Genomic DNA, 26,864 nt, shown 5'->3' on the forward strand with positions numbered 1-26,864 from the left:
ATTGGGTGACGAAATCACTGATCTGCAATATTTTAAAAGGGTCATAACTTGGTTAAATTGAGATTTAGTTATTTAGTTATAGTTTCAACTCATGGTACATTAACATACAGTTAGCATATTTAGTGTTTTGAGTGTGTTAATAAACACAAAATTTCTAATTTTTTAATGACAAAATGCTTATTTGTGTTTCTCGAGGGTACATTCATGTAAACGTTTGATCGCAGAAAATATACAATGCCACCCGAAGATACTAACGACGGACAAGAACTTGTTCAACAAGTGAGTACCTTTCAGAATTCAGACAGAGTTATCCTAAAATTAATATCTGAAGTTATGTGGTGATACCTTTATATCCACCAGCGTGCGCTTTTTTGCATCGCGGGCTCTTACCAGCCCGCTGTCAAAGGGCCCGATATCTCTACAGCCCGCTCATGATATAGCCCGCTAACAAGTGACATTTAATTTGACCAGTAGCAATATAGCCCGGAGTTCTCTAAAATATTTTCAGTTTCTGTATCGTCTCCATGTGAAATTCCTTATTACACTGACTATATTATATACATTTTATTTTTGTGTCCGGTAGGGCTGCTCATGCAGCTCGTGAGCAGATGACATGATACTTTGATTTATATCAAAGTTATTATAACACACTACATAATACACATCAGCACTATAATCCCCCTATATTATTGATATTCATCGTCACTGACATTACATTCATTATTCCCACGGCCCAGGAATGCAGTGCATCTCCAGCCCCTATATACGACACAGCCCTTTATGATTGGCTTACATTGAACACGTGACGTGTTACCATGGTTACAACAATTAGTGGCGACCTTTTCTAGAGTTGACTTTTATACAAGCTCCATTGTTTATTTATAAAATTATATATTAACTGTAATACGCCCGCTGGTGGATATAATCCACATCACCTCGACCCGCGGGCGGAAAAATCGTATAGCACTCGGGCCCGATGGGCCCTCCGTGCTATACGAAAATATGTCCTCCTCGGGCTAGCGCCCTCGGGGACATATGAAATATTGCACGCGCGTGCGCGTGCAATATTTTGTTCCGCCCGCGAGTCTCCGGTGATATGTATATATATCCACCAGCGGGCTATATTTTGTCTTCTGACCTCTCGCAGCCCGATGTAACAAGACACAGTGCGCGTCCAGCCCGCTTAAAATACAGCACGCGAGCAGACGACACTTAACGTGACAAGTAACAATACAGCCCGGAGCACTTTCACTTTCAAACAAATTTTTGGGGCCTAAACTATTAAACTTTAACTATTACAAGACACGTACACCATATTTATGTCACTGACACTACATATATCTTAATGTTTCCCACGGCTCAAGGAATGCACTAGTATATCACTTATCGGCCTCAGTCCCTATACCACGCAGTGCAATATGATTGGCTGACATTTAACACGTGACGTGTTACCATGGTTGCAACAATTAGTGGCGACTTTAAGTCTAGAGTTGATGTTTATACAGTATACACCATACACGCTCCATTGTTTATTTCGACTGATTTCCATTTCCATAATTGCTCAAGCTATTTCGAGTAATAATTCTTGAAATTTTAGGCCGGAATTTTACGTGTAATTCTATTGTGTTCCCGAAAGAAATTTTGCCCTGTTTTTTGTTTTGAAACTATACCGTCTACCACTAATATTGATGTTATGAATTTGATCTTTTACTCAACGTAAAATATATATATATATTATATATTCAATGTCCCTTCGTGCTTCGTTATCTTGAGCTCTCTTTGTAACTGCAGATGGCATTCAGTTTATAGTTACACAGTTGTTAAAGTTATGGCGAGCACTCTTTTTGATAGTTTAAGCTGAATTTATTGTTTGACCGGCCCTACACACTGTGTACTGATTAACTCTCATTGTACATCTGACGTGTTGTCATGGTAACAGGAATTCTGTGTTACTCGTAGTATGGATTGACGGAGATACACAATTTTTAATCTATGTTAATGATTAACATCCCGTTGACTGTTCATCAATATGGTTGGTGTGTAATACCATTATAGTACGTGGGATTTCAATTCTTCTATTGTGTTATATAATCAGTAATGCGCATGTTGCCCTGTTCTGCATCTTAAACCAAAGGCTAAAGCATGATTTTCTATTAAATTTGCAGCTTAATTAGTTCGAAATCTTTTACTTCTATTTGCTATGATTGTTGAAAACTGTAAAGCGCCCGCTCATGGATATACACGATATCATTCCTCGCCATGAGGGCGGAACTATCGTATAGCACTCGGGCCTGTTGGGCCCTCCGTGCTATACGAAAATATCTCCGCCTCGGGCTGGAGCCCTCGTGGAGATATAAAATATTGCACGCGCACGCGCGTGCAATATTTAGTACCGCCCTCAAAGCTGCGGTGATATTTATATATATTGGCCAATAATCTTATTTTGAGCGGAGGAAATTGTGTTCTGCCCAATTGCTGAGCTAAATCTAAACGACGTTGATGCATCACTTACTGAGTACTGAGTACAGCTGAGGTACATGTCTGTCGCAATATGACTAATAATCGTCTGAGCCCTGGATAAGATTACAGTGTGTAGAATACAGCTGGAATTCTGGAAATTCTGTAATGCTCTGTCTGGTATGGCAGGCAGTGGCGTAACGAAAGGCCCTGCTGACCCCGCTGTGCAGGGGGGCGCCGTCTTAGGGGGGCGCCAAATCGTCGTTTGAATGTGGGACAATTTCAAAAACTTAACTAAAGTACTAGCAAAACTGCGCGTTTTCTCTAGATACACACTTTTTAGAGATTTTACCGGCGTATTCTTTAAAATCACCTAATTTGTTTAATTTTAGGGAGGGGCACCAAAAGGGGAGGGGCGCCAACAGGGGGGCGCTTTTTTCGGCAGGGGGGCGCCAACAGGCAACGTTACGCCACTGATGGCAGGTATGCGCAAATAAAGTACGAAGTATTTGCAACATGATGAGTAGAGAAAGAGTAGAGAAAGAGTAGAGAAAGAGTAGAGAAAGAGTAGAGAAAGAGTAGAGAAAGAGCAGAGAAAGAGCAGAGAAAGAGTAGAGAAAGAGTAGAGAAAGAGTAGAGAAAGAGTAGAGAAAGAGTAGAGAAAGAGTAGAGAAAGAGTAGAGAAAGAGTAGAGAAAGAGTAGAGAAAGAGTAGAGAAAGAGTAGAGAAAGAGTAGAGAAAGAGTAGAGAAAGAGTAGAGAAAGAGTAGAGAAAGAGTAGAGAAAGAGTAGAGAAAGAGTAGAGAAAGAGTAGAGAAAGAGTAGAGAAAGAGTAGAGAAAGAGTAGAGAAAGAGTAGAGAAAGAGTAGAGAACAAGTATAGAAAGAGTAGAGAAAGAGTAGAGAAAGAGTAGAGAAAGAGTAGAGAAAGAGTGGAGAAAGAGTGGAGTAAGAGTGGAGAAAAAGTGGAGAAAGAGTGGAGAAAGAGTGGAGAAAGAGTGGAGAAAGAGTGGAGAAAGAGTGGAGAAAGAGTGGAGAAAGAGTGGAGAAAGAGTGGAGAAATAGTGGAGAAAGAGTACAGAAAGAGTACAGAAAGAGTACAGAAAGAGTACAGAAAGAGTACAGAAAGAGTACAGAAAGAGTACAGAAAGAGTACAGAAAGAGTACAGAAAGAGTACAGAAAGAGTACAGAAAGAGTACAGAAAGAGTACAGAAAGAGTACAGAAAGAGTACAGAAAGAGTACAGAAAGAGTACAGAAAGAGTACAGAAAGAGTACAGAAAGAGTACAGAAAGAGTACAGAAAGAGTCTGAGCAGGGAAAGAAACTCTGTATATAATTTCATTTTCGCACAGGAACCCAAACCAACACAAAGGCTTATAAAATTTCAATAAACCCTCGTTTGGCTTTATAATTAGAGTACTGATCCTGCTATTATTGAATTAATAGGGATTAATGATGAATGAATTGTGATGAAATCACTAGAGCATCGCAATTCTTTGTCTAAAATTAATTTATCAAAAGAAATGGTACACGTTCTCAATATTTCCATTAAATATCGAGTAAAGATAGTCTAAACAAGTGATTAAAGTTATTTTAGGGGGAAATCGTGCGATATTTCCGCTAATAACTGAGCCAATTACGTGAGTTTGCTTAAATCGAGGCTTTCACATTCAGGGATTACAAATCCGACCTATAATTGCGAATCAACCGAAACGAGAAAAAATTGATGAATGAATTCATAGTAATGATATTAGATAAAATTTGTGGACATTGATTGTCCGCCTTTTTGTCAATAATCTGGACGTATATCTTATATGATATTTATAATTTTGACTGTTCTGTTTCAGTACTTTCAGAGTTTGCCACACTTTTTGCCACTTCGTATCATGCAATTTGGTACCTTAGCAGGTGTACAGTTCACTAGATATTAAGGAAAAGTTGTTATTGGGAGAAGTGTAATGTAGTTAGGCGTGTAGAATGTTCTTACCTGGGGACCCCAGGCTATAATGTTCATAATATGAAGAATGAAGTATCACTATTTTTAGGATTACAAGCTTATCAAGGACAGCAGTCCAATGAAGATTGATATCAAAAACGATGATCAAGATGAGTCAGAAAATGATCTTGAAGTTATCAGAAAACAGGTAAAATAAAATTTAGTAGAACCTCAATCTACTGTGTGATCTAACGGGTAGAATATGGAACTTTGCTATACCCGGAGTTCGTTACGCCACTAAATTAAGTTCATTTACAAATTGTATGATATTTTCGGTGTTTTAAATTAAATCCTGATTAACAGTGAAGCAGGTTTAATTTTCCCAAGACTCTCTTGAAAACAGAGTATCGCTGTAAGACCAATGAATTCGGCTAATGGTCCATTTCTTCTCACCAATTCAAGACACATCTTACGATCGTAATCGAGGCAAGTCCTTCTAATTGTCCAATTTCAGCTGAATTACCCTCTTGGTAAGGACCCTAACTGGTTTCTGTCCGTTCTGCTAGGATTTCAACAATACCTCATCTTGTTTGGTTCTACTTTTGCTATCGCTGTTATTCTCGCCCCCAGTTTATGTGTTGAAAGTGAGTTTTGACAACCATGCTTTTATACATTTGTACCAGTATAGCAGTATGATCACATTTCAACAAATAATGAAAATATAAAATTTAATATTTGCTCACATTTCTTTTCTCCGTTACAGATTTGTTGGTTCCCCGTCAGATTTCTAAAATATTCAATAACTTTGTAGGTAACGTGGTCGTTAAAGGTATTCTGTTAAACACGATGTTTGTTATGTGTGGCTTAGCTACTATGGTTCAGGTAGAATTAAATTAGTTTTTAACTAACTAATGAGTTATTGAATTACGTTAGGTAGAATTCAATTCGACTTTACTTGCAATATTTGATAAGATATGTTGCAGCTTGTTTTCGTAAAAAAACATAAATTAAGCCACGTTATTTTGATATTTACAAAAGTAAAGGTGAATAATTATGATGCTAATTTCAGATATTCTTTGGAACCCGACTTCCTATCGTTCAAAGTGGGTCTTTTGTCTATTTTGCCGTAGCAAAAGGAATTTTGTCTAAAGAGCCCTGCAAGGATGTGTACTACGTTATTGATGAGGATGGCAGTAAGTCAGATCTTTTAAATTATATTACATTTTATGAAATGATTATGTAAATCGGTGCAATATAATATGTATATCCATCGTCATCGTCAATTTAACTCAACATTAACTCAGTTACGTAAAAACATGTGTTTTTAATGTGTTTTTTTAAAGGCATACGTGTCAACGTATATGTGGTACATGTTGAATGAACATTGATCATAGATGTAATTCTTGTTCAGATAACGGGACTCAAACCTGGGATCCAAACTGGAAGCTGCGGATGACGGAGCTCCAGGGTAACCTCATGCTGGCTAGTTTGTTCCAGGTATGTAAATTAATTGAGGTATTTAAATTGTAAACAACTTTATTGTTAGCTCAATTTTTGCGCATTTTAAAAGTGGTGACTAAGAAAACAAATCGTAATTACTGAATTTTATTTTAATTTGAGAAAATGTATGTTTGGCAATTGGCACTGCTCTAACTAATTATTGTGTACATAGTACGATCAGTAAATGAGACTTTCTTTAGATCCTCGGTTATTCTGCCTTTAATATCTTAAGGTTAGGTTTTTAGGCATGACTTAGCGAGAGTAAAATGGTACATAATGCAAATGAATTGATAAATAAAACTAGTATGTGGTAATGCATAAATCTAATTACTTAATTCCCGAAAACACTATGAAGATATTTTAATAAAGAAAACACAAACAGTAAACACGTGAAATAGCTTGTCCGTTTATAAATGTTTAATGATCTCTTTGACACTGTAACACCAACTCCTTCTATTTTTACCTGAAATAATTCATTCTGACCACTAAATTGGTATTTAGTGAATTTGTTTGATCCTTCGTACCTTCAATTCAAATTAGCGTTATAAAAATTAGAAGCCACCCTTACCCTTTCATTTTCTTGAGCGACTTTAGACGCCAAAACGAAACCTCGGGCGCTCTCGTTTTACAATTTCCATCTTCGCCATTTCTTTCTCCGATCAGAATTTGGTGCAACTCTTTTTGGCCTTGGGGCTCTTCTTGAATCTTGATTAGATATTTCATCATTAAGTTCGGCAGAGATGGATGGCAGGTATTGAACTGCTACTATGATGAGGCAGACCAGTATAACTGTGGTTAAAAACTTCATATCCTTCTTTTGACGGCCCCAACGTTAATGTGGCTTTTGCTATGTGTTGGTTCAGCCGAATTAATTATTATATAATCAAGTTTATTTTTCTCGTTAGTTGTCATCCGGCCAAACATTAAGCAACTTATATTGCAGTACCATTTATCATTTAGTAATCAAAATATGTCATTGTAATTTTGCATGGCTGAAATGTAACGCTTGATTTATATATATAATGATTAATTGAATTTTCAAATAAAAAATAACTAGTTAGAACTATAAATAGCTGTGTAAAATAATTTGGTAAATGTAAGTTAAATAATATAAATTAGCTTTAACATTTATTTTGAGACACCCCATTTGATATTTAACGAAATTCTGTTAAATGCAATATCAGCTGCCAGGGAGTAGGGACTCCCATTACCCAGTATGAAAACTCCTAATGCACGTTTTAAATTCATATCGACTTCCGACTATAGGGCCTGTCATGATATCATGGATTGCTTAGGTTCCACCAGGATCTGGTAGTCCTCATAATTCTGCGGCCTCTATGTATCGTCATCTCGCACAACTCCGTATAAAGACCCTTGTGAGTTAGGCATGTTAAAATTTGCAGCTTTCCAGACATTGATTGGGTTGACGAGGTGTCGTACGTCACCTCAAGATCGGGTGACAGGGGGCTGACCAGGCCAGAACCAAATTGATTGGGTCTGAGGTCACGTGATTATGAGCTTGAGGTCACGTGACTGTGACGTCACCAGAGCTTGTTCTCCGTTTCCCGCTCATTGGACCAAGTGAGCTTGCATGCTTGTGAATGTGGGTGTAAGTACAGCTGTACTGTAGTTTATATCTAATTACCCCATATTATAGAAACCGTAAATTTATTTTCTGACAGAAAGCTAGAAATTTACCAAAATATCGACATTGTTATAAACTTATTTTGATGATCATTACTGACGTAAGATTGCACGAGAAATCGATTAAACTCGGTTTCAGAGCTCAACAATGCTTCCTTATGCCTTAAAATCCATGTTTTAACGATAAAATCAACAGAGGTAATAAATACGCAGAAACAACGGATCGATTTTGAGTGACCAATAATTGTCGTGATGATACGCTCACAGGCTACCACGTCTCGTGTACCCTAGGATTTGGTTTGGATCGGACACTCAAAACAACGATAGAGGAGCGGTCTATACGCTCACAGGCGCCGGGACAAGTCAAACTAGGCAAAATCGCGGTGAATTTGCAGCGAAAGATAATATATCCACCAGCGGGCTATATTTTGTCTTCTGACCTCTCGCAGCCCGATGTAACAAGACACAGTGCGCGTCCAGCCCGCTTAAAATACAGCACGCGAGCAGACGACACTTAACGTGACAAGTAACAATACAGCCCGGAGCACTTTCACTTTCAAACAAATTTTTGGGGCCTAAGCTATTAAACTTTAACTATTACAAGACACGTACACCATATTTATGTCACTGACACTACATCTTAATGGTTCCCACGGCTCAAGGAATGCACAATATCACTTATCGTCCTCAGTCCCTATACCACGCAGTGCAATATGATTGGCTGACATTGAACACGTGACGTGTTACCGCATGGTTGCAACAATTAGTGGCGACTGTAAGTCTAGAGTTGATGTTTATACAGTATACACCATACACGCTCCATTGTTTATTTCAACTGATTTCCATTTCCATAATTGCTCAAGCTATTTCGAGTAATAATTCTTGAAATTTTAGGCCGGAATTTTACGTGTAATTCTATTGTGTTCCCGAAAGAAATTTTGCCCTGTTTTTTGTTTTGAAACTATACCGTCTACCACTAATATAGATGTTATGAATTTGATATTTTACTCAACGTAATATATATATAGATATCACCGCAGCCTTGAGGGCGGTTCTAAATATTGCACGCGCGTGCGCGGGCAATATTTTATATCTCCACGAGGGCGCCAGCCCGAGGAGGAGATATTTACGTATAGCACGGAGGGCCCAACGGGCCCGAGTGCTATACGATAGTTCCGCCCTCATGGCGAGGAATGATATCGTGTATATCCATGAGCGGGCGCTTCTCAAGTGTAGTTGTAATGCCACTAATTAGATGATCATTTACTAAGTTTTATAAACCACAGGCGTAGTTTTATAGCCGTTGCCAGAGACAAATTTTACATTTTGCAGTCGAGTATTACATTTTTGAATTCCTGTCTCAGGAATAAGGAGAATAAATGAAACATTTTAATTTCACAAGGTTAAGCAATTCATATAAAAGTCAGGTGAAATCACAAAACAATTCTATTGAAGTATTGATCATGAACCTTTCAGCAGTTTAAAAACAATCATTTCTACCAGCTAGTATAACGGGGATCAAGTAAAACATTTTAAACAGTTCGGCAGTTCAGTTTAAAATACGGGTCAGTATAAAGGTAACCAGAATAACGATTAAGATGAGGGCAATGGTTAACATTCTTTCTCGATAGTCTCTAGGGCTGTCCAAAGTGAGAATCTGCGACACTCTAGCCACATTTTTGGTGAGACCAGGTCGCTTGTACCTGTCGAGACCAGCCTGACTTTTGTGTCCAGTTCTAGCCATTATCACATTGTCGTCCACTCCCTGCTCGTTCAGCTGAGTGGTGACTGTAGCTCTCAACGATCTGAGGGAAAGCTTTTCTCCGTGTTTTCCTAGGCTTGCCTTCTCGTAGTACTTTTTGATAAGCAGGTTGAAGTAATTCCGTCCCAGAGCTCGTTTTTTTCCGTACCTGCAAGTATAAAAAGTAGATTGAAATCAGTAGTCAGGAAGGCTAACTATTTAAAATCGTTGCATGTATCCAATATTTAGTTTTTGGTACTGAGTCAGAGTATAGAATACAAAGTAGTAAGAATGAAAAGGAAAGTGATTCGAAGATGAAATGAGTTGGTAATAAACTTACCAAATCGTGTGTCTCTCCGCGTCAGCAGCAGCTAACTTGAGAGGGTGCTGGAATAACTTGATTTGTGATCCTCTCATGCTTGGACAACAGCGATCCAGGTATTATAGGTTGTAGTAGTGGTAGAAACTGGTTCTGTCAGAGAGTTTGGACACGTGAGATACTGTTCTTCTTTGATGGTTGATGTTCTTCATGCCTGGTTGTCTGTTTTTAGCAGCGTTTTCAATGTATGTGGTTTCCACCTCCTTATCTGTCAACTTGAAGGTGAAGTTCTCTGGAGTCATGTAACTCAACTCTGTACCTCCTCTGAAAGATGATCACATTCAGTAAGCGTAAGAATGACGTCATTGCAAGGCAATAATATCAGATAGGTCAGCAAAATTATCGTCAGATTTTTGGTAATAGGTTAGAAAAATCCTCAAATTTAACGACTGCTCCAACTGACCTGATAGCGAAGGTGTACGTGGTGAGAAAGATTAAAGTGGTGAGCAGCTGTTCGGGAGAAGAGGATCCAAGTACAGTCAGTAGCTGCGTCAGCTGTTCCGAAGTGAGGTGATCAGGTTGGTTGAGTGTAGCCGGCATTGAGTATTGTTTCTCTTTGACGTACCCGTCGTAAACTAGCTGAAACGGTCTAAAGCGTCTGTGTTTGAAGATGTTGTAGTCCTCTTTTGTTACACCTTGGTCATCACATCTCGCTCTTAGTACTCGGTTCAGACCTGAAAATATGGAAAGATCTGAACATGTACTGCATTTAACATGTGTACGTGAAATGGATTAAAAAAACAGGAAAGAGAATCTGTTCTGCTAGACTGCATACTGGTATAATGATCCTACTCTTACTATTCAACAGAATGTTGTTCAAAAGTACGATGTCATCTTAATTACAAGCTATTGAAGAATCAAATAAAAAATTAGCAAACCTCCAAGTAGACTGTGGAAAGTCCGCTGGTCATAGTTTTCTCCTCTGGCGGCGACGAACCTCACTAAAGCGTTAGGCATTCTTGAAAGAGGAAGCTCCTCCCACGGGGATTTAACTGTTTCGTCCGTCTTCGCAAAGTCTCTGAAAGCATTCAATGCAGTCACATTTTTCTTCAGGGTGTTTTCGGGAACGGTGTTGGTGAGAAACCGGGAAACAATCTTTTCCATTTCAAGCTCTCGATTTGCAGAGTGGGTCCGAGTTGAACTTGATGGGGTCTGATCAGATGGGGGAGTTGACTTCTTTCCATACAGAATGTTTGAAATGGAGAACTGTCCAGTTGCACTATCTTCTGATAATTCTTCTCGAGGGAATAGTGAGTCATGGGAGGCATTCAACAGAGCCTGATTCATCAAGCTGACAGAACGGTCGTGTGCTGAGATCAAAGTGCTCGCCCTGGTTGACCTTGGAGTGCTCGCCCTGGTTGACCTTGGAGTGCTCTGAGGAATCTGTGTGGAGGGGATCAAGTCGGATATTCCAACATCAAAGTTTCCGGGGCAGAAAGGACGACGGTCAGCTACACTACACAAATTATCAATGTCCGGATCAAAATCGGAGTCTCCCTGGTCGGGAAGTTGAGAGGGGGTTGGAACATAATCAGGGTCACAATCAGACATCTCGTTATCGCTGAGCTCCGAACAATTATGTGGCTGGGCAGGAAGTGAGCGGAAATCCAGGCAGAGGGGCGGAAACGGAAACGTGAAAGTGAAAGCGATCCCTAATTAGAGTCGGCCCGGTATAGGCAACTGCCACCTAGTACACTGCTCAGTCACGTGACATCAAATTCGTCTAATAGCGCGTAGATGCGCTAGCACGAGTAGGTCACGTGACATACAAGAGCAGTCACGTGCGCGCGTAGCAGACATGTTCCCACGCGAACAGACATACTGAAACCTTTTTGAATAAAAAACCAAACTGTATTGAATTAGAAACCGAATCCAACTTTAACAAGGTAGGTAAATTAAAGTTACTAAGACAATGAACCAAGCGATTAGAATACCTCAACGATTATCATCGTATCGGGCAGTTATGAAAGTGAAAGTGCTCCGGGCTGTATTGTTACTTGTCACGTTATGTGTCGTCTGCTCGCGTGCTATATTTTAAGCGGGTTGGACGCGCACTGTGTCTTGTTACATCGGGCTGCGAGAGGTCAGAAGACAAAATATAGCCCGCTGGTGGATATATATATATTATATGTATATATATATATATATATTATATGTATGTATATATATATATATATATATATATATATATCCACCAGCGGGCTATATTTTGTCTTCTGACCTCTCGCAGCCCGATGTAACAAGACACAGTGCGCGTCCAGCCCGCTTAAAATATAGCACGCGAGCAGACGACACATAACGTGACAAGTAACAATACAGCCCGGAGCACTTTCACTTTCATAACTGCCCGATACGATGATAATCGTTGAGGTATTCTAATCGCTTGGTTCATTGTCTTAGTAACTTTAATTTACCTACCTTGTTAAAGTTGGATTCGGTTTCTAATTCAATACAGTTTGGTTTTTTATTCAAAAAGGTTTCAGTATGTCTGTTCGCGTGGGAACATGTCTGCTACGCGCGCACGTGACTGCTCTTGTATGTCACGTGACCTACTCGTGCTAGCGCATCTACGCGCTATTAGACGAATTTGATGTCACGTGACTGAGCAGTGTACTAGGTGGCAGTTGCCTATACCGGGCCGACTCTAATTAGGGATCGCTTTCACTTTCACGTTTCCGTTTCCGCCCCTCTGCCTGGATTTCCGCTCACTTCCTGCCCAGCCACATAATTGTTCGGAGCTCAGCGATAACGAGATGTCTGATTGTGACCCTGATTATGTTCCAACCCCCTCTCAACTTCCCGACCAGGGAGACTCCGATTTTGATCCGGACATTGATAATTTGTGTAGTGTAGCTGACCGTCGTCCTTTCTGCCCCGGAAACTTTGATGTTGGAATATCCGACTTGATCCCCTCCACACAGATTCCTCAGAGCACTCCAAGGTCAACCAGGGCGAGCACTCCAAGGTCAACCAGGGCGAGCACTTTGATCTCAGCACACGACCGTTCTGTCAGCTTGATGAATCAGGCTCTGTTGAATGCCTCCCATGACTCACTATTCCCTCGAGAAGAATTATCAGAAGATAGTGCAACTGGACAGTTCTCCATTTCAAACATTCTGTATGGAAAGAAGTCAACTCCCCCATCTGATCAGACCCCATCAAGTTCAACTCGGACCCACTCTGCAAATCGAGAGCTTGAAATGGAAAAGATTGTTTCCCGGTTTCTCACCAACACCGTTCCCGAAAACACCCTGAAGAAAAATGTGACTGCATTGAATGCTTTCAGAGACTTTGCGAAGACGGACGAAACAGTTAAATCCCCGTGGGAGGAGCTTCCTCTTTCAAGAATGCCTAACGCTTTAGTGAGGTTCGTCGCCGCCAGAGGAGAAAACTATGACCAGCGGACTTTCCACAGTCTACTTGGAGGTTTGCTAATTTTTTATTTGATTCTTCAATAGCTTGTAATTAAGATGACATCGTACTTTTGAACAACATTCTGTTGAATAGTAAGAGTAGGATCATTATACCAGTATGCAGTCTAGCAGAACAGATTCTCTTTCCTGTTTTTTTAATCCATTTCACGTACACATGTTAAATGCAGTACATGTTCAGATCTTTCCATATTTTCAGGTCTGAACCGAGTACTAAGAGCGAGATGTGATGACCAAGGTGTAACAAAAGAGGACTACAACATCTTCAAACACAGACGCTTTAGACCGTTTCAGCTAGTTTACGACGGGTACGTCAAAGAGAAACAATACTCAATGCCGGCTACACTCAACCAACCTGATCACCTCACTTCGGAACAGCTGACGCAGCTACTGACTGTACTTGGATCCTCTTCTCCCGAACAGCTGCTCACCACTTTAATCTTTCTCACCACGTACACCTTCGCTATCAGGTCAGTTGGAGCAGTCGTTAAATTTGAGGATTTTTCTAACCTATTACCAAAAATCTGACGATAATTTTGCTGACCTATCTGATATTATTGCCTTGCAATGACGTCATTCTTACGCTTACTGAATGTGATCATCTTTCAGAGGAGGTACAGAGTTGAGTTACATGACTCCAGAGAACTTCACCTTCAAGTTGACAGATAAGGAGGTGGAAACCACATACATTGAAAACGCTGCTAAAAACAGACAACCAGGCATGAAGAACATCAACCATCAAAGAAGAACAGTATCTCACGTGTCCAAACTCTCTGACAGAACCAGTTTCTACCACTACTACAACCTATAATACCTGGATCGCTGTTGTCCAAGCATGAGAGGATCACAAATCAAGTTATTCCAGCACCCTCTCAAGTTAGCTGCTGCTGACGCGGAGAGACACACGATTTGGTAAGTTTATTACCAACTCATTTCATCTTCGAATCACTTTCCTTTTCATTCTTACTACTTTGTATTCTATACTCTGACTCAGTACCAAAAACTAAATATTGGATACATGCAACGATTTTAAATAGTTAGCCTTCCTGACTACTGATTTCAATCTACTTTTTATACTTGCAGGTACGGAAAAAAACGAGCTCTGGGACGGAATTACTTCAACCTGCTTATCAAAAAGTACTACGAGAAGGCAAGCCTAGGAAAACACGGAGAAAAGCTTTCCCTCAGATCGTTGAGAGCTACAGTCACCACTCAGCTGAACGAGCAGGGAGTGGACGACAATGTGATAATGGCTAGAACTGGACACAAAAGTCAGGCTGGTCTCGACAGGTACAAGCGACCTGGTCTCACCAAAAATGTGGCTAGAGTGTCGCAGATTCTCACTTTGGACAGCCCTAGAGACTATCGAGAAAGAATGTTAACCATTGCCCTCATCTTAATCGTTATTCTGGTTACCTTTATACTGACCCGTATTTTAAACTGAACTGCCGAACTGTTTAAAATGTTTTACTTGATCCCCGTTATACTAGCTGGTAGAAATGATTGTTTTTAAACTGCTGAAAGGTTCATGATCAATACTTCAATAGAATTGTTTTGTGATTTCACCTGACTTTTATATGAATTGCTTAACCTTGTGAAATTAAAATGTTTCATTTATTCTCCTTATTCCTGAGACAGGAATTCAAAAATGTAATACTCGACTGCAAAATGTAAAATTTGTCTCTGGCAACGGCTATAAAACTACGCCTGTGCAGTGGTTTATAAAACTTAGTAAATGATCATCTAATTAGTGGCATTACAACTACACTTGAGAAGCGCCCGCTCATGGATATACACGATATCATTCCTCGCCATGAGGGCGGAACTATCGTATAGCACTCGGGCCCGTTGGGCCCTCCGTGCTATACGTAAATATCTCCTCCTCGGGCTGGCGCCCTCGTGGAGATATAAAATATTGCCCGCGCACGCGCGTGCAATATTTAGAACCGCCCTCAAGGCTGCGGTGATATCTATATATATTCAATGTCCCTTCGTGCTTCGTTATCTTGAGCTCTCTTGGTAACTGCAGATGGCATTCAGTTTATAGCTACACAGTTGTTAAAGTTATGGCGAGCACTCTTTTTGATAGTTTAAGCTGAATTAATTGTTTGACCGGCCCTACACACTGTGTACTGATTAACTCTCATTGTACATCTGACGTGTTGTCATGGTAACAGGAATTCTGTGTTACTCGTAGTATGGATTGACGGGGATACACAATTTTTAATCTATATATGTTAATGATTAACATCCCGTTGACTGTTCATCAATATGGTTGGTGTGTAATACCATTATAGTACGTGGGATTTCAATTATTCTATTGTGTTATATAATCAGTAATACTAATGTTGCCCTGTTCTGCATCTTACACCAAAGGCTAAAGCATGATTTTCTATTAAATTTGCAGCTTTATAGTTCGAAATCTTTTACTTCTATTTGCTATGATTGTTGAAAACTGTAAAGCGCCCGCTCATGGATATACACGATATCATTCCTCGCCATGAGGGCGGAACTATCGTATAGCACTCGGGCCTGTTGGGCCCTCCGTGCTATACGAAAATATCTCCGCCTCGGGCTGGAGCCCTCGTGGAGATATAAAATATTGCACGCGCACGCGCGTGCAATATTTAGTACCGCCCTCAAAGCTGCGGTGATATCTATATGTATTTGCATAGCTAAGTTAGATGTCATAAATTCGTTAACTAGTTTGTTAGCTTGCAAAATAGGGAGCGACAGGCTTGTCTGGCAAAACAATAGCATCTATATTAATAATCTTAAGTGTTAAGGTCTAAACAGACTCTTCTTCGTGATGTTGTTACACGAATAGGGTAATGGAAATTATTAGTTGGTTTGTGTGTAGATAGTAGGTCTGTGCGGCTTCTAGTGATAATAGAAAATTATTATAATTATTACGGAAGAATTATAATAAAAGTTATGTTTATATGGGAACAAGGAGAGTAAGTTTACATCGAAAAAAAAAACACCATATTTTCGGACTACCAAAATTTAGGTCACCATCGGCATCATTGTTTTCCCCAAATTATTTTTCAAGTATTTTCCTTAATTATGACTTTATCGATCTACTATCAACTTATCAATATAGTAAGTTATAAATATGATTCATCAAATAATTAATGAACACTAGTATTCGATCATGAATTGATTTAAAATGATTTTGGATACGTTCTATTAAAAATAAAGAAATAAGCAAGCTCTGTCAGTCACTAGACACCCCAATCAATGTCTGGAAAACTGCAAACATTCAGAAGACGATACATAGAGGCCCTCTTATGAACAAAAGCAAAGATGAGGAAATAACATAGTCATAATACGTATGTGATGTAAAATGTGTTAGGCATAAGGTTAGTTAGCAGTTAATCTGTTAAGTGAGATTTGGAACAATGAGAACATTGACTAATTGTTAACACGATTAATCTATATTATAACTTTATAACATACCTTTGCGAACACAATATGGACAAAAAATCATGAGGGTGAACGAAATATTTCTACGAACATAGTGATAGTGTAAAACTTATACAAAGGATGCCGCAAATCACAATGCTGACATTTGACAACATACCGCCCGGCAAAAAGCCACTGAGCTGCAAAATTTTGCCACTATACTCGATAGAATTAAAGATGTTAAGTGATTTAAACCTCATTCTGTTCGATAACCATAATAATAATATGCCATAGGACTACTTGTTCCAGAACCACGTGCCTAAGAACAACTTGTTCACTTGAAGAACCGTGGACATTTCTGTGAATTCGCCGCGATTTTCAAAATTTTCGCCGCGATTTTGCCTAGTTTGGCTTGTCGTGGCGCCGCGATTTTTGGCCTAAATAATCGCGATTTTCTTTTGTCCTTGGTCATTCTCGATACGTACTCCTCAAGGCAAAGCTCGTTTTACGAATGGGAGCTGGGAGGCCTGCCTTCCGAGATCGCATTACAAAAGGGAACCCTCGAGTCCAAAATCGTATATCGAGGGGTAGGTGGTACTGGGTGGCGCTCAACCTGTCATTCGGCCAAATCTCTATTCATTATGAACATAAATATAATAGCCTCTGGTCCCCCAGGTATGGTAGGTTCGGACTTCGAAAAACCAAAAAAATACTTTTGGCTCATAATGATCAGAGTAGCATGAAACATGAACAAAATTAGTTTCAGGAAAAACTTCCAAAATCGTATATCGAGAGGTAGGTACTACTAGTGTACTACTAGGTAAGGACTTCAGAAAACCGAAAAAAATATTTTAGGCTCATAATGATCAGGGTAGCATGAACCGTGGAAAAATTGGTTTCCAGGAATCCACTTTCACAAGCATTTCTTAACCCACTCGTCTGCTGACGTAACAATAACATTGTTAACCAAAAACTTCTCAACTTCCCTAAAACTTAGACATAAAAACTTAACTTATACCAATAGACATAAGTTTACCACTAGACATAAAGTTAACCACTAGACACCCCAATCAATGCCTGGAAAACTGCAAACATTCAGAAAACGATATGAACAAAAGCAAAGATGAGGAAATAAAATAATACGTATGTGATGTAAAATGTGTTAGGCATAATATAATGTTAGTTAGCAGTTAATCTGTTAAGTGAGATTTGGAACAATGTGAACATTGACCAATTGTTAACACGATTAATCTATATTGTAACTTTATAACATACTTTTGCGAACATAATATGGACAAAACTCATGAGGGTAAAGGAAATATTTCTACGAACATAGTGTTAGTGTAAAACTTATACAAAGGATTCCACAATGCTGACAACATGCTGCCACCTCTAAGTCGCCCACAAAAAGCCACTGAGCTGCACAATTGTGCCACTACTCGATAGAATTAAAAATGCTAAGTGATTTAAACCTCATTCTGTCCGATAACCATAATGATAATAAGCCATAGGACTACTTATTCCAGAACCGGTAAAAAGAAGGTTTGAGCTGGTATATTGAACAATTGAGTTCTGGGTATGGGAGCGTTCACATATTATGAGTCAGCAGCCGAGGGGAGAGGGGCGGGTTTGGAAATGCTGGACGGGGGGGGGGGGGGGGGACTCCAGAGGGGGTGAGGGGTCTAAACCTTGCTGACGTCAGCAGAAATGTACCGTGAATTTTGGCAAACATTTTTGTTTCAAATAAATTTGATTAACAATAAAACTTCGCTAATTTCCTTAATATTAGTACTTCGGTGAACTGATATAAACTCTGTTGTCCAACTGTTTATAATTATATCAGTCGCATACTAATTTCTCTGCCTAAACCCGTCAGCATTTCTATACCCCCTCGCGGCGTGGCTCGCTGGCTGACGGGAGGGGGTAAGTATTAAGTAAGGGGGTTGAGACGGCAAGGGGGTCTGGCGACTGCTGACGTCATTAGGGGGGGGGGGGGGGGGGGTCGCTCAATGCTGACAGTTGCTGACAGAAGGGGGGGGGGGGGGTAAAATTGGCTAAAATCTTGCTGACGTCATATGTGAACGCCCCCTATGCACCTTTCTCCATCAATTTCTCAATCAATTTATATACCCATCTGCTAACAGAATTTGGACAGGATGCTTTATCGGCAGTCCTATCATAATATTTAAACTTTAAACTTTTTACAGGCATGGTTGAGACTGAATGTTTTGCTGTTTTGACATTCAGTCGCACAGCGTGCTACATAAACATTATAAAAACTTTATCATTTTGCCCCCCCCCCCCCCCCCCAGATTTTGATATGAGGAATTTTCGAACTGAAGTGCGTTTCGAACAAATATAAACCGTTTTCATATTATTTTCATATTATTTTCAGATGGCGTTAGGAGCGTTTGGATTGGTGGGATTGCTGCTAAAAGTGATAGGACCGATTACTATAACAGTGCTCATCTCACTCCTTGGGCTTTGTCTAGCTGGCGAAGCAGTTAAAATGGCCAGCCTAAACTGGGGAATATCGCTTTTGTTAGTTAGCTTTAAATTGGATGATTTAGAATGAAAGAAGGTTGATATGACAGGAGTGTAACTTTTTGTTTTTAGCGATGATATCAATTCGCATTAGCAATCGTGCTCTTTGAATTAGTACAACCACGGAAAGTTCAATAATATTGATATTTGATAATGAATAAATGTAGTTAATTTGCAGAATGGTGGTGTTGGTGACTATTTTCTCTGAATACCTAAAGAATGTTCCAGTGCCTGTTCCCACTGTTAGCTTCAATATAAGCAAGGTGAGTTAAAGAGCCTGTTCCCACTGTTAGCTTCAATATAAGCAAGGTGAGTTAAATAAGTGCATGTTCCCACTGTTAGCTTCAATATAAGCAATGTGAGTTAAAGTGCCTGTTCCCACTGTTAGCTTCAATATAAGCAAGGTGAGTTAAAGTGCATGTTCCCACTGTTAGCTTCAATATAAGCAATGTGAGTTAAAGTGCCTGTTCCCACTGTTAGCTTCAATATAAGCAAGGTGAGTTAAAGTGCATGTTCCCACTGTTAGCTTCAATATAAGCAATGTGAGTTAAAGTGCCTGTTCCCACTGTTAGCTTCAATATAAGCAAGGTGAGTTAAAGTGCATGTTCCCACTGTTGCACAAGGAAGTATTATTTCGATAGATGCTCAATCCAAGTGGAGCATACGAATCATGCATTATATGAATGGTGTTCAAGATAATGAGGAAATGTAATAAGAGTGCACAGTATTACAAAACTTGTATGTCATATAGATGGCATGTCGTTGTGGAAACTCTGCACAGACAGTCCCGAGTGGGAAATTAAATAAATTAAACATGTTTAAGATTAATTTACAACGCAATGTTATGATTTTCCAATCTTTTAATTCAGCAAATTTGAAAATTTAAATACAGCAACACTATTTAAATACAGCAACACTAGATCGTTATAAGCCGTTTTCAAATACTGATGGCTAATATAGTACTACAGTTAAAACAGAATCAGTGATGAATCACTGGTCGCACCGGTTAAAATGAACGACTCCCTGCGAGAAGACCTTTCTGTTTGTTTGAGTCGAGTCTATTTCTCCCGTTCTTATAATGGAGTCTCTCCAATTGCAGCTGCTAGTGGATTTGAAATAACGTTCTGAACGACATTGTTTTCTTCTACTTGGTGGACATTGTTTGCAGGTCTTGTGAAGTCTCTGATTAGTCTCAATATCCTCCTGATACTTGATATTGTACCTTCTTTCAGAGCAGGCATTCTCCAAAAGTAGAGTGCTGGGTTAGCTGCTGAGTTAGCTGCTAAAAGTATAATTTGTGTTGCAATATTGTAATAAAGCTCTGTATCAAACCCATACAAACGATAGTACCATTTATCCTCAGTAATCCAGAAGTAGGTCAACAAGATATAATTAATAGCTACGGGTATGTTGCAGACTCCATAGAGCAGAGCGAAAAGTAGAATGGTTACAGTCGCTCGATTCCTGGAACGTTGAACCTCTTGTTGTTGCACTTGAACGTCAGTTCTTTTGAGAACCACGGCTGATATGATGCAGCTCGTAGCAACAACAACAACTGGGATTACATAGGTCAAGTTTCTGATAATTACCAAAATGTAGGTTTCAGTACCACTCCAACTTTTTGAATTAGTGACAAATAAGTCACAGCGTAAAAAGTTAAAGGGATAATATATTTTTGCAAACTCAAACACATGGGTTCTTATAAATAAAACTAATATAAACACTGTAAATGTTATAACTGATATAATCGAATATCTAATTTTTGGTCGTTGAAAGGGTCTGAGCAGTGAAATTGTTCTTGTAATACTTAGGCACATTACAAGGAAGATGCTTATTGACACTGCTGTATACCATAGGTACACCCAAGCCGCGCAGCCATATTCATTCGCAAACCAGGGACCTGGTTGTCGATTTGAGAGGGATGAGATTCCTACCGGAAGAACTGCTATGCTGACCAAGATATCATTCCCTGTTATAAGCATATAAATGACATTGGAGATGTCTCTTCGCTTTGACTTGAAGTATATGAAACTGATTAGGTTTCCAACTGTTCCGAAGAGGAAGAAAAGACAACAGATAGATCCGTAGGTCATATCTGCTGCCTTATTGAAGGTTACTGTTGTATTCACCATTCTGATAAAGATACAATTTATTATAACTTCCAAGATAAATGTGAGCCGCGTCAACAATTTAACGATTACAAACTTGGGAAGGCATCGGTCAAGTGTAAATCTACCTCATATAGAAAGATTGCACGCGGGAGAAAGATATAATAGAATAAAGATAAAATAGAATTGTGATTGTAATTCTCGGTAGCACGATATCCTTTTTTTCCTTAAAAAACAGAGAATTCAAAGACTAATCTTAAATCGATGATGGTTGACCGTTTTTTGTATTGTTGATCTGACCAGCAAACTTATAAAAAAATAATCTTTAAGACTTTTTGAGACAATTTAAATCTTATCGTTTGGTGCAAGCGGTAAACAAATATTCACAGCCCCAGAAAATATTATTAGTTGGAGTTTTTGACTTATAAAGAGTTCGATTTTGAACATCATCACCTCTTCTATCCGACAATCATGAGCAACTCATTGATCCCCATTTTATGGAGCATCATATAATATGTAAACATGACCCCGTATTTATGAGTCGCAGGACCCTGTTTGTCCTTTTTTTCGGCTATTGGATTAGTCTAGTAAAGAGCGAAACGAGTTAAATATCGTTTAAGTTCACCATCTGCGATACAAATTGCCCTTATCACCAAGACATTATAACTCATCATCTACAGATTCAAGAGCCAATATGTCCAAAAAGTGTGTTTTGAGGAAATCGATTATACCATTTTCCATTTAAAATACTCAGGCATCATGTTATTGTTAGCTTCAATAAAAGTGAGATGAGTTTTATACTCGTAGTGGTAGAACTACTACTAGCCATGATATTGTATTCTGCAGCTGTTCAATTTCATCAAGCCCTATAATTTACACCTTATTGTAGACATTTTCAGAAGATAAAGTGCGGTGTGGCTTGGCTGAAGCTGTTTTCTACCCTATCGGTAAATACAGTAGGAATATTGAGCTAGAGCTGATTTTATATTTGATCTCTATTACAAATTGAACCCAATTTCTTATTTATCTTAAAATCAAAATATGTGCTTATAAATATAAAGTTAATTGTATCTTGTCCTTTATAAACACTACCACATCTCTACAGATAATGATATCCCTAACTTTGGTATGGAGCTTGTGTGCTATTCTCACTGTAACTGATGTTCTGCCTCAAGATGACCCAGCAAGAATAATTAATATTACAAGTGCTATTGATGCTACAAATTGGTTATATTTTCCGTATCCGGGTAAGAAAAGTTACGGGCACATGAAAATGAAGTGACCATACATGAAATGATTTGAGATAGTGATGCTGAAAACTAGGATTTTACACAGTTTGGGCTCGTTGAATTAGGATTTGAGGTTTCTCAGTGACAATATCATGTTCAATTTACTTTCAGGACAGTTTGGAACACCCCAAGTTAGTTTAGGAGGGTTTATCGGCTTTATTGCAGCCGTTATCGGTGGTATGATTGAGAGTTTGGGGGATTATTTCGCTTGTGCTAAACTCGCCGGTGCGCCTCCCCCACCTCGGTCAGTAGATATCGAAATAGAACCCAATCAAAATAAAGTTCTTGATAATGATTAATGATACTTTCCAGACGATACAGTAAAAGGGTGAAAATGAATAGATCAATCGCCAACAGTAACAACTAATTACTTCAATTGATGGGACCATTTTGCCATTGACTGACGGCAATGCGATCGCGCCATTTTAGCAAGTCATTTGTTATTAATATTTCCCAGATACGCACTCAACAGAGGTATCATGATGGAAGGAGTGGGATGTTTCTTGACAGGGCTCTGTGGTCCAGGAGTCGGGGTTACCAGTTACAGTGAAAATATCGCAGCAATCGGGCTAACAAAAGTAACCATTCTTAATTTTCAATAAAGCCCCTAAGTATCATTTCATTAAATATTAACTTCAAACAGTTTTAGGAGGAAATTCCTTCCAGTATTCGAAACCTAGAATAGTAGTTCACCTTAACAAGGTCGACCTAATATCCAGGTAGGGAGTAGAAGAGTGATGTTCTGTGGAGCTGTAGTTGTACTCTTGATGGGAGTGATAGGCAAGCTAGGAGTACTGTTTGCCTCCATACCTGGCCCCATTATTGGTGGGATGTATCTGGTGATGTTTGGTGTGGTTGCTGCTGTGGGGATATCTAATCTCCGGGTAAATCTCCACTACTCCTATCTGCCATTCTCTCCGAATTCCATTTCTGTATAAACATGCCTCAGATACATGTATTGGTGCTTCAGTGCTGGTATTTCATTTTTTATTTCTCCATTTCTTTCTCCTTCTATCGTAACATGCTAATGATTTGATTTTCCCCAGTTTGTTGATATGACTTCGTCACGAAATATATTTGTGCTCGGGATATCTCTCTATATGGGGATCGTTATACCAATGTGGTCCGGTCAGATCATGGACGATCCCGAAAAAGTGGTAAATATAGTTGCTCATGATTAGCTGGTAATATTTCATAATTTAATATGTTAGATTTGGTTTATGAGCATTAAATTTGATTCGTTTCCTAAGCGCAATTTTCACTGCACCAGTCACTGTATTTTTTGTATCCTCATAAATGCGTCTATGAGACTATACCAAGAACCTTAGACAAGTAACAGATTTATTCGATCCCCAGAAAGCAATAAAAACGGGAAACAAGGAATTCGATCAGCTGGTGGCGGTAGTTTTAAGCTCTGGTATGATAGTTGGATCTTCCATATCCTGCCTCCTAGACAACACTCTACCTGGTACTGATAAAGAAAGAGGTCAGTTGAGAGACAGACTATGATCCTAATCTGGTTATTATTTTTCTAGAAGTTGCAGAAACTTCAGAGGTGCTGGTTGATAATGTCTCATTGACTTCTACAATCATAATTTTTTATTATTACAGGGATAACGGGTTATCGATTAGCCTCTGAAGACTGTACTGATAAGGAACTACTGGAGAAGATATACCGTGAACCGGTTATGGAGTACTTTGCTAATAAACTACCCATCTTAAGAAAACTTCCTTTTGTGCCTGAACTTAAATAGACTGTCGGTTCCAATGAATAACCAAAGGATAGTCCTAAAATTAATAATAGTATTAGCATGTGTAAACAACCGTTACTCGTTTTATGGCAACAGAATGACCAGTTGGTTATAAGTAGCAACTTTTGAAATTAAAGATAACCATGCTATACGGCTAGTTTAAAGCTGATCATCGTGCCAGTCGCCAGATGTGTGATATAATTTTGTGGACTAATCCGTGAACTTTTCTAGACTTTTCTAATCGCATTTGACGTATAAGGAGTACTGTGTACTGTACTTATATCTTTATATCTCCAAGTCAATATACCAGCTGTGATTCCAAATATTTTACTTTAATTCGCCGGGGTAGATTCTTGTAGTCGTTATACTTATTTAATTAAAGTCGTACTTCATCTTTATTGATAACGAGGATTTTACTTTGAATCAGTTTTATTATGGCAAGTTATACTAAAATTTATTTCCAATTTACTACCATCATATACCTGACTATACCTTAATTTCCAATTTAAGTCGTGTAATTTAACAATATTCCTGCATCAAGAGTGGTCTATGAACTAGAACAGCTGTGTTATACACAATACAGCTGTACTATTTCAATATAGGTGACTATATTGGTAATATATCCTCTCAGTCCAATACATTCATTAACGGACCTTAGGTTTAGGATTTAGAGTGCCATCTGTCCCTCTTCAACATCGCGACTCGCGAGGAGGTGCAGTTGTTCTTTATCACGCTAGAAGATTGTTCGGCGGTCAAGTTGAGCTTTACGTTTAATGAGCCAGTCTGAGTTTGAAATTCTAGACCCTTATTGAAATTCGGAGCAGTTGATTCGATATTTCATTTTTTGAGTTTGATACAAACCAATTTTGAATTTATCACAAATAAACTTATTATCGTGATGTATGCAATTTGATTATCCAATATCCATTTCGGTGCAAACGATCGCTAGCAAATCTTTGTTCAGATACGAATTCGAAATGGCCGATTTAGACAAATTTTATAGGACTGGCAGCAACGAAACCTGTTCTCCTACCTTATCCTACAACTCAGAGCTCATCCACCTGATACCCATCAGCTCCAGCTCTGAGAATGCGGAGCAGGTACAGGATATAGCGGGGGTTTGTTTCATCAGTTTGGTGGCACTCTCAACTTTAGTCAACTCTGTCATCATTATTCATTTCCTGGTGAAGAGGAAGTACAAAAGATCACATCACATGACTTACTTGAATCTCGCTGTAGCTGACCTGTTAATTTCTGTTTACGGTACTGCTGTGAGAGGACCAGGTGATTTCTTTATCTTTCTACTTTTATGAAATTGAATATGGATTAAAGTAAGGTATTGTTTTCAGCTGAAATTGCTCAAAAATTACAATTTTAAAAGATATTCAGAGAAATTGAGCTATTACCAGTTTCTGAGTTTCAAGTTTATAACCAATTTATTTTCACTTTTCAGCCATTTACAACGGTATAAATACAGAAACAATGTGTTTCGTGTCTCTTCTCATCAGCACATACGTCACCATGGTAAACTTCGCTTCAATCGTCCCTCTCACCTACGATAGAGTAGTTGCAGTCCTCTTCCCGTACAGGTCCGGTAATAATAAATAATAATTAAAATCTGTGAGGCTTTCAACTTTGACATACTTCTCGTTAACTTTAATCTGCTCAGCCGTATTCTCAGTTCCGAGTCTTAGTCATATCATGACTTGGTTAAAATGTTATTCTTTTAGTTAAATGTGGTCGAACTGTTGAATTGTAAGGTGATTGTTTCCATTCGAAAGATGATTTGCATTAAATCATTCATTCTGATTTCTATTCTATATCTCAGATACAAAGACCAGGAACACAGGACACAACTGAAATACTTTATCGCTTGCATCTGGATCGCTCCCATTGTAGTACTACTAATCATCAACATATCTGTATACGCTCAGGGTCGAACCTTCAGCAGATTCTGCCCCGACACCTCCACATGCAGATTTGATACTTGGGGGGATATCTTCATCTACTTTCTTGCTAGTTTCTTCTACATCCTTCCCCTCCTCTTCAACATCATATCCTACTCTGCGATCATCAGGCAGCTACGAAACAGACGACCCAGCTCCAGGAACCTCCTCATTTCTCTGAGAGCTATCCTAGTGTGTGTTGTATTCACCATGTCGTGGGTCCCTCACTTTACTTTCCACGTGACACATCTAGCTGATCAACACTTCATGTGGGTCTGCCAAGTTTTCATGTACCTCAATGCGATCACTGACCCCTTGTTGTACGTTTTCTCCCCGAATGCTATCAAACCATGTATAAACAAGATAAGGGTGAAACGGGGGTTTACTCATAAAACCTGCGGAGATGCAGTGTCTCATGTGAGTGTATTTTTGAAAAGAGGTCCTAATGATTCGGGGATCATAGTTAATCCAGCTTATCAATCATCTTCAAACATGTGCAGTTCATCAGTAACCTTGTAAATTTCAATTCTCATGAATAATGATACCAGAACATCATTAAACTGCGAGCATAATTGTCGTGTTTTCAGAAAGGCAATTGGTTGATCTTTTGACGCTGCCCGAATTTTGTGTTTAAAAAAAATACTTTTCGCGTGAATGTGATAATCAGGGCCCTAAAATCTAATCTCCAAGTTTTTGTGTGAGTGATTAATTATAGCTGTAACGTTTTTCGTTTA

At 39.0% G+C, this 26,864-nt stretch overlaps 3 protein-coding genes and 1 long non-coding RNA gene across 4 annotated transcripts in view; 3 read left to right on the top strand and 1 right to left on the bottom strand.

Moving 5' to 3' along the window:
- LOC134816441 (RNA-binding protein PNO1-like) overlaps positions 1 to 26,864 on the top strand; it is a 95,900-nt gene that overhangs the window by 26,587 nt on the left and 42,449 nt on the right. The gene's annotated exons all lie outside the window — the stretch shown is intronic.
- LOC134817089 (solute carrier family 23 member 1-like) lies at positions 193 to 24,660 on the top strand. Its single transcript, XM_063826196.1, has 16 exons — positions 193 to 279; positions 4,502 to 4,600; positions 4,907 to 5,036; positions 5,204 to 5,274; positions 5,462 to 5,585; positions 5,804 to 5,889; positions 18,888 to 19,033; positions 19,215 to 19,299; positions 22,044 to 22,091; positions 22,250 to 22,391; positions 22,545 to 22,677; positions 22,891 to 23,011; positions 23,153 to 23,317; positions 23,480 to 23,590; positions 23,790 to 23,919; positions 24,045 to 24,660. The coding sequence occupies exons 1-16, from the start codon at positions 235 to 237 to the stop codon at positions 24,185 to 24,187; spliced, it is 1,779 nt and encodes a 592-aa protein (XP_063682266.1). The 5' UTR covers positions 193 to 234; the 3' UTR covers positions 24,188 to 24,660.
- LOC134817090 (uncharacterized) lies at positions 6,201 to 6,547 on the bottom strand. The gene is made up of 2 exons (XR_010160466.1): positions 6,461 to 6,547; positions 6,201 to 6,355 (listed from the first exon to the last, which is right to left on the bottom strand). It is a non-coding gene; the product is annotated as an uncharacterized LOC134817090 (long non-coding RNA).
- On the top strand, positions 25,162 to 26,702 carry LOC134817000 (nociceptin receptor-like). Its single transcript, XM_063826061.1, has 4 exons — positions 25,162 to 25,468; positions 25,638 to 25,773; positions 26,013 to 26,547; positions 26,679 to 26,702. The coding sequence occupies exons 1-4, from the start codon at positions 25,162 to 25,164 to the stop codon at positions 26,700 to 26,702; spliced, it is 1,002 nt and encodes a 333-aa protein (XP_063682131.1).

The sequence above is a fragment of the Bolinopsis microptera genome, chromosome 6 (assembly GCF_026151205.1).
Source record: "Bolinopsis microptera isolate Bmic1 chromosome 6, MBARI_Bmic_1.0, whole genome shotgun sequence".
NCBI classification, from domain to species: domain Eukaryota; kingdom Metazoa; phylum Ctenophora; class Tentaculata; order Lobata; family Bolinopsidae; genus Bolinopsis; species Bolinopsis microptera.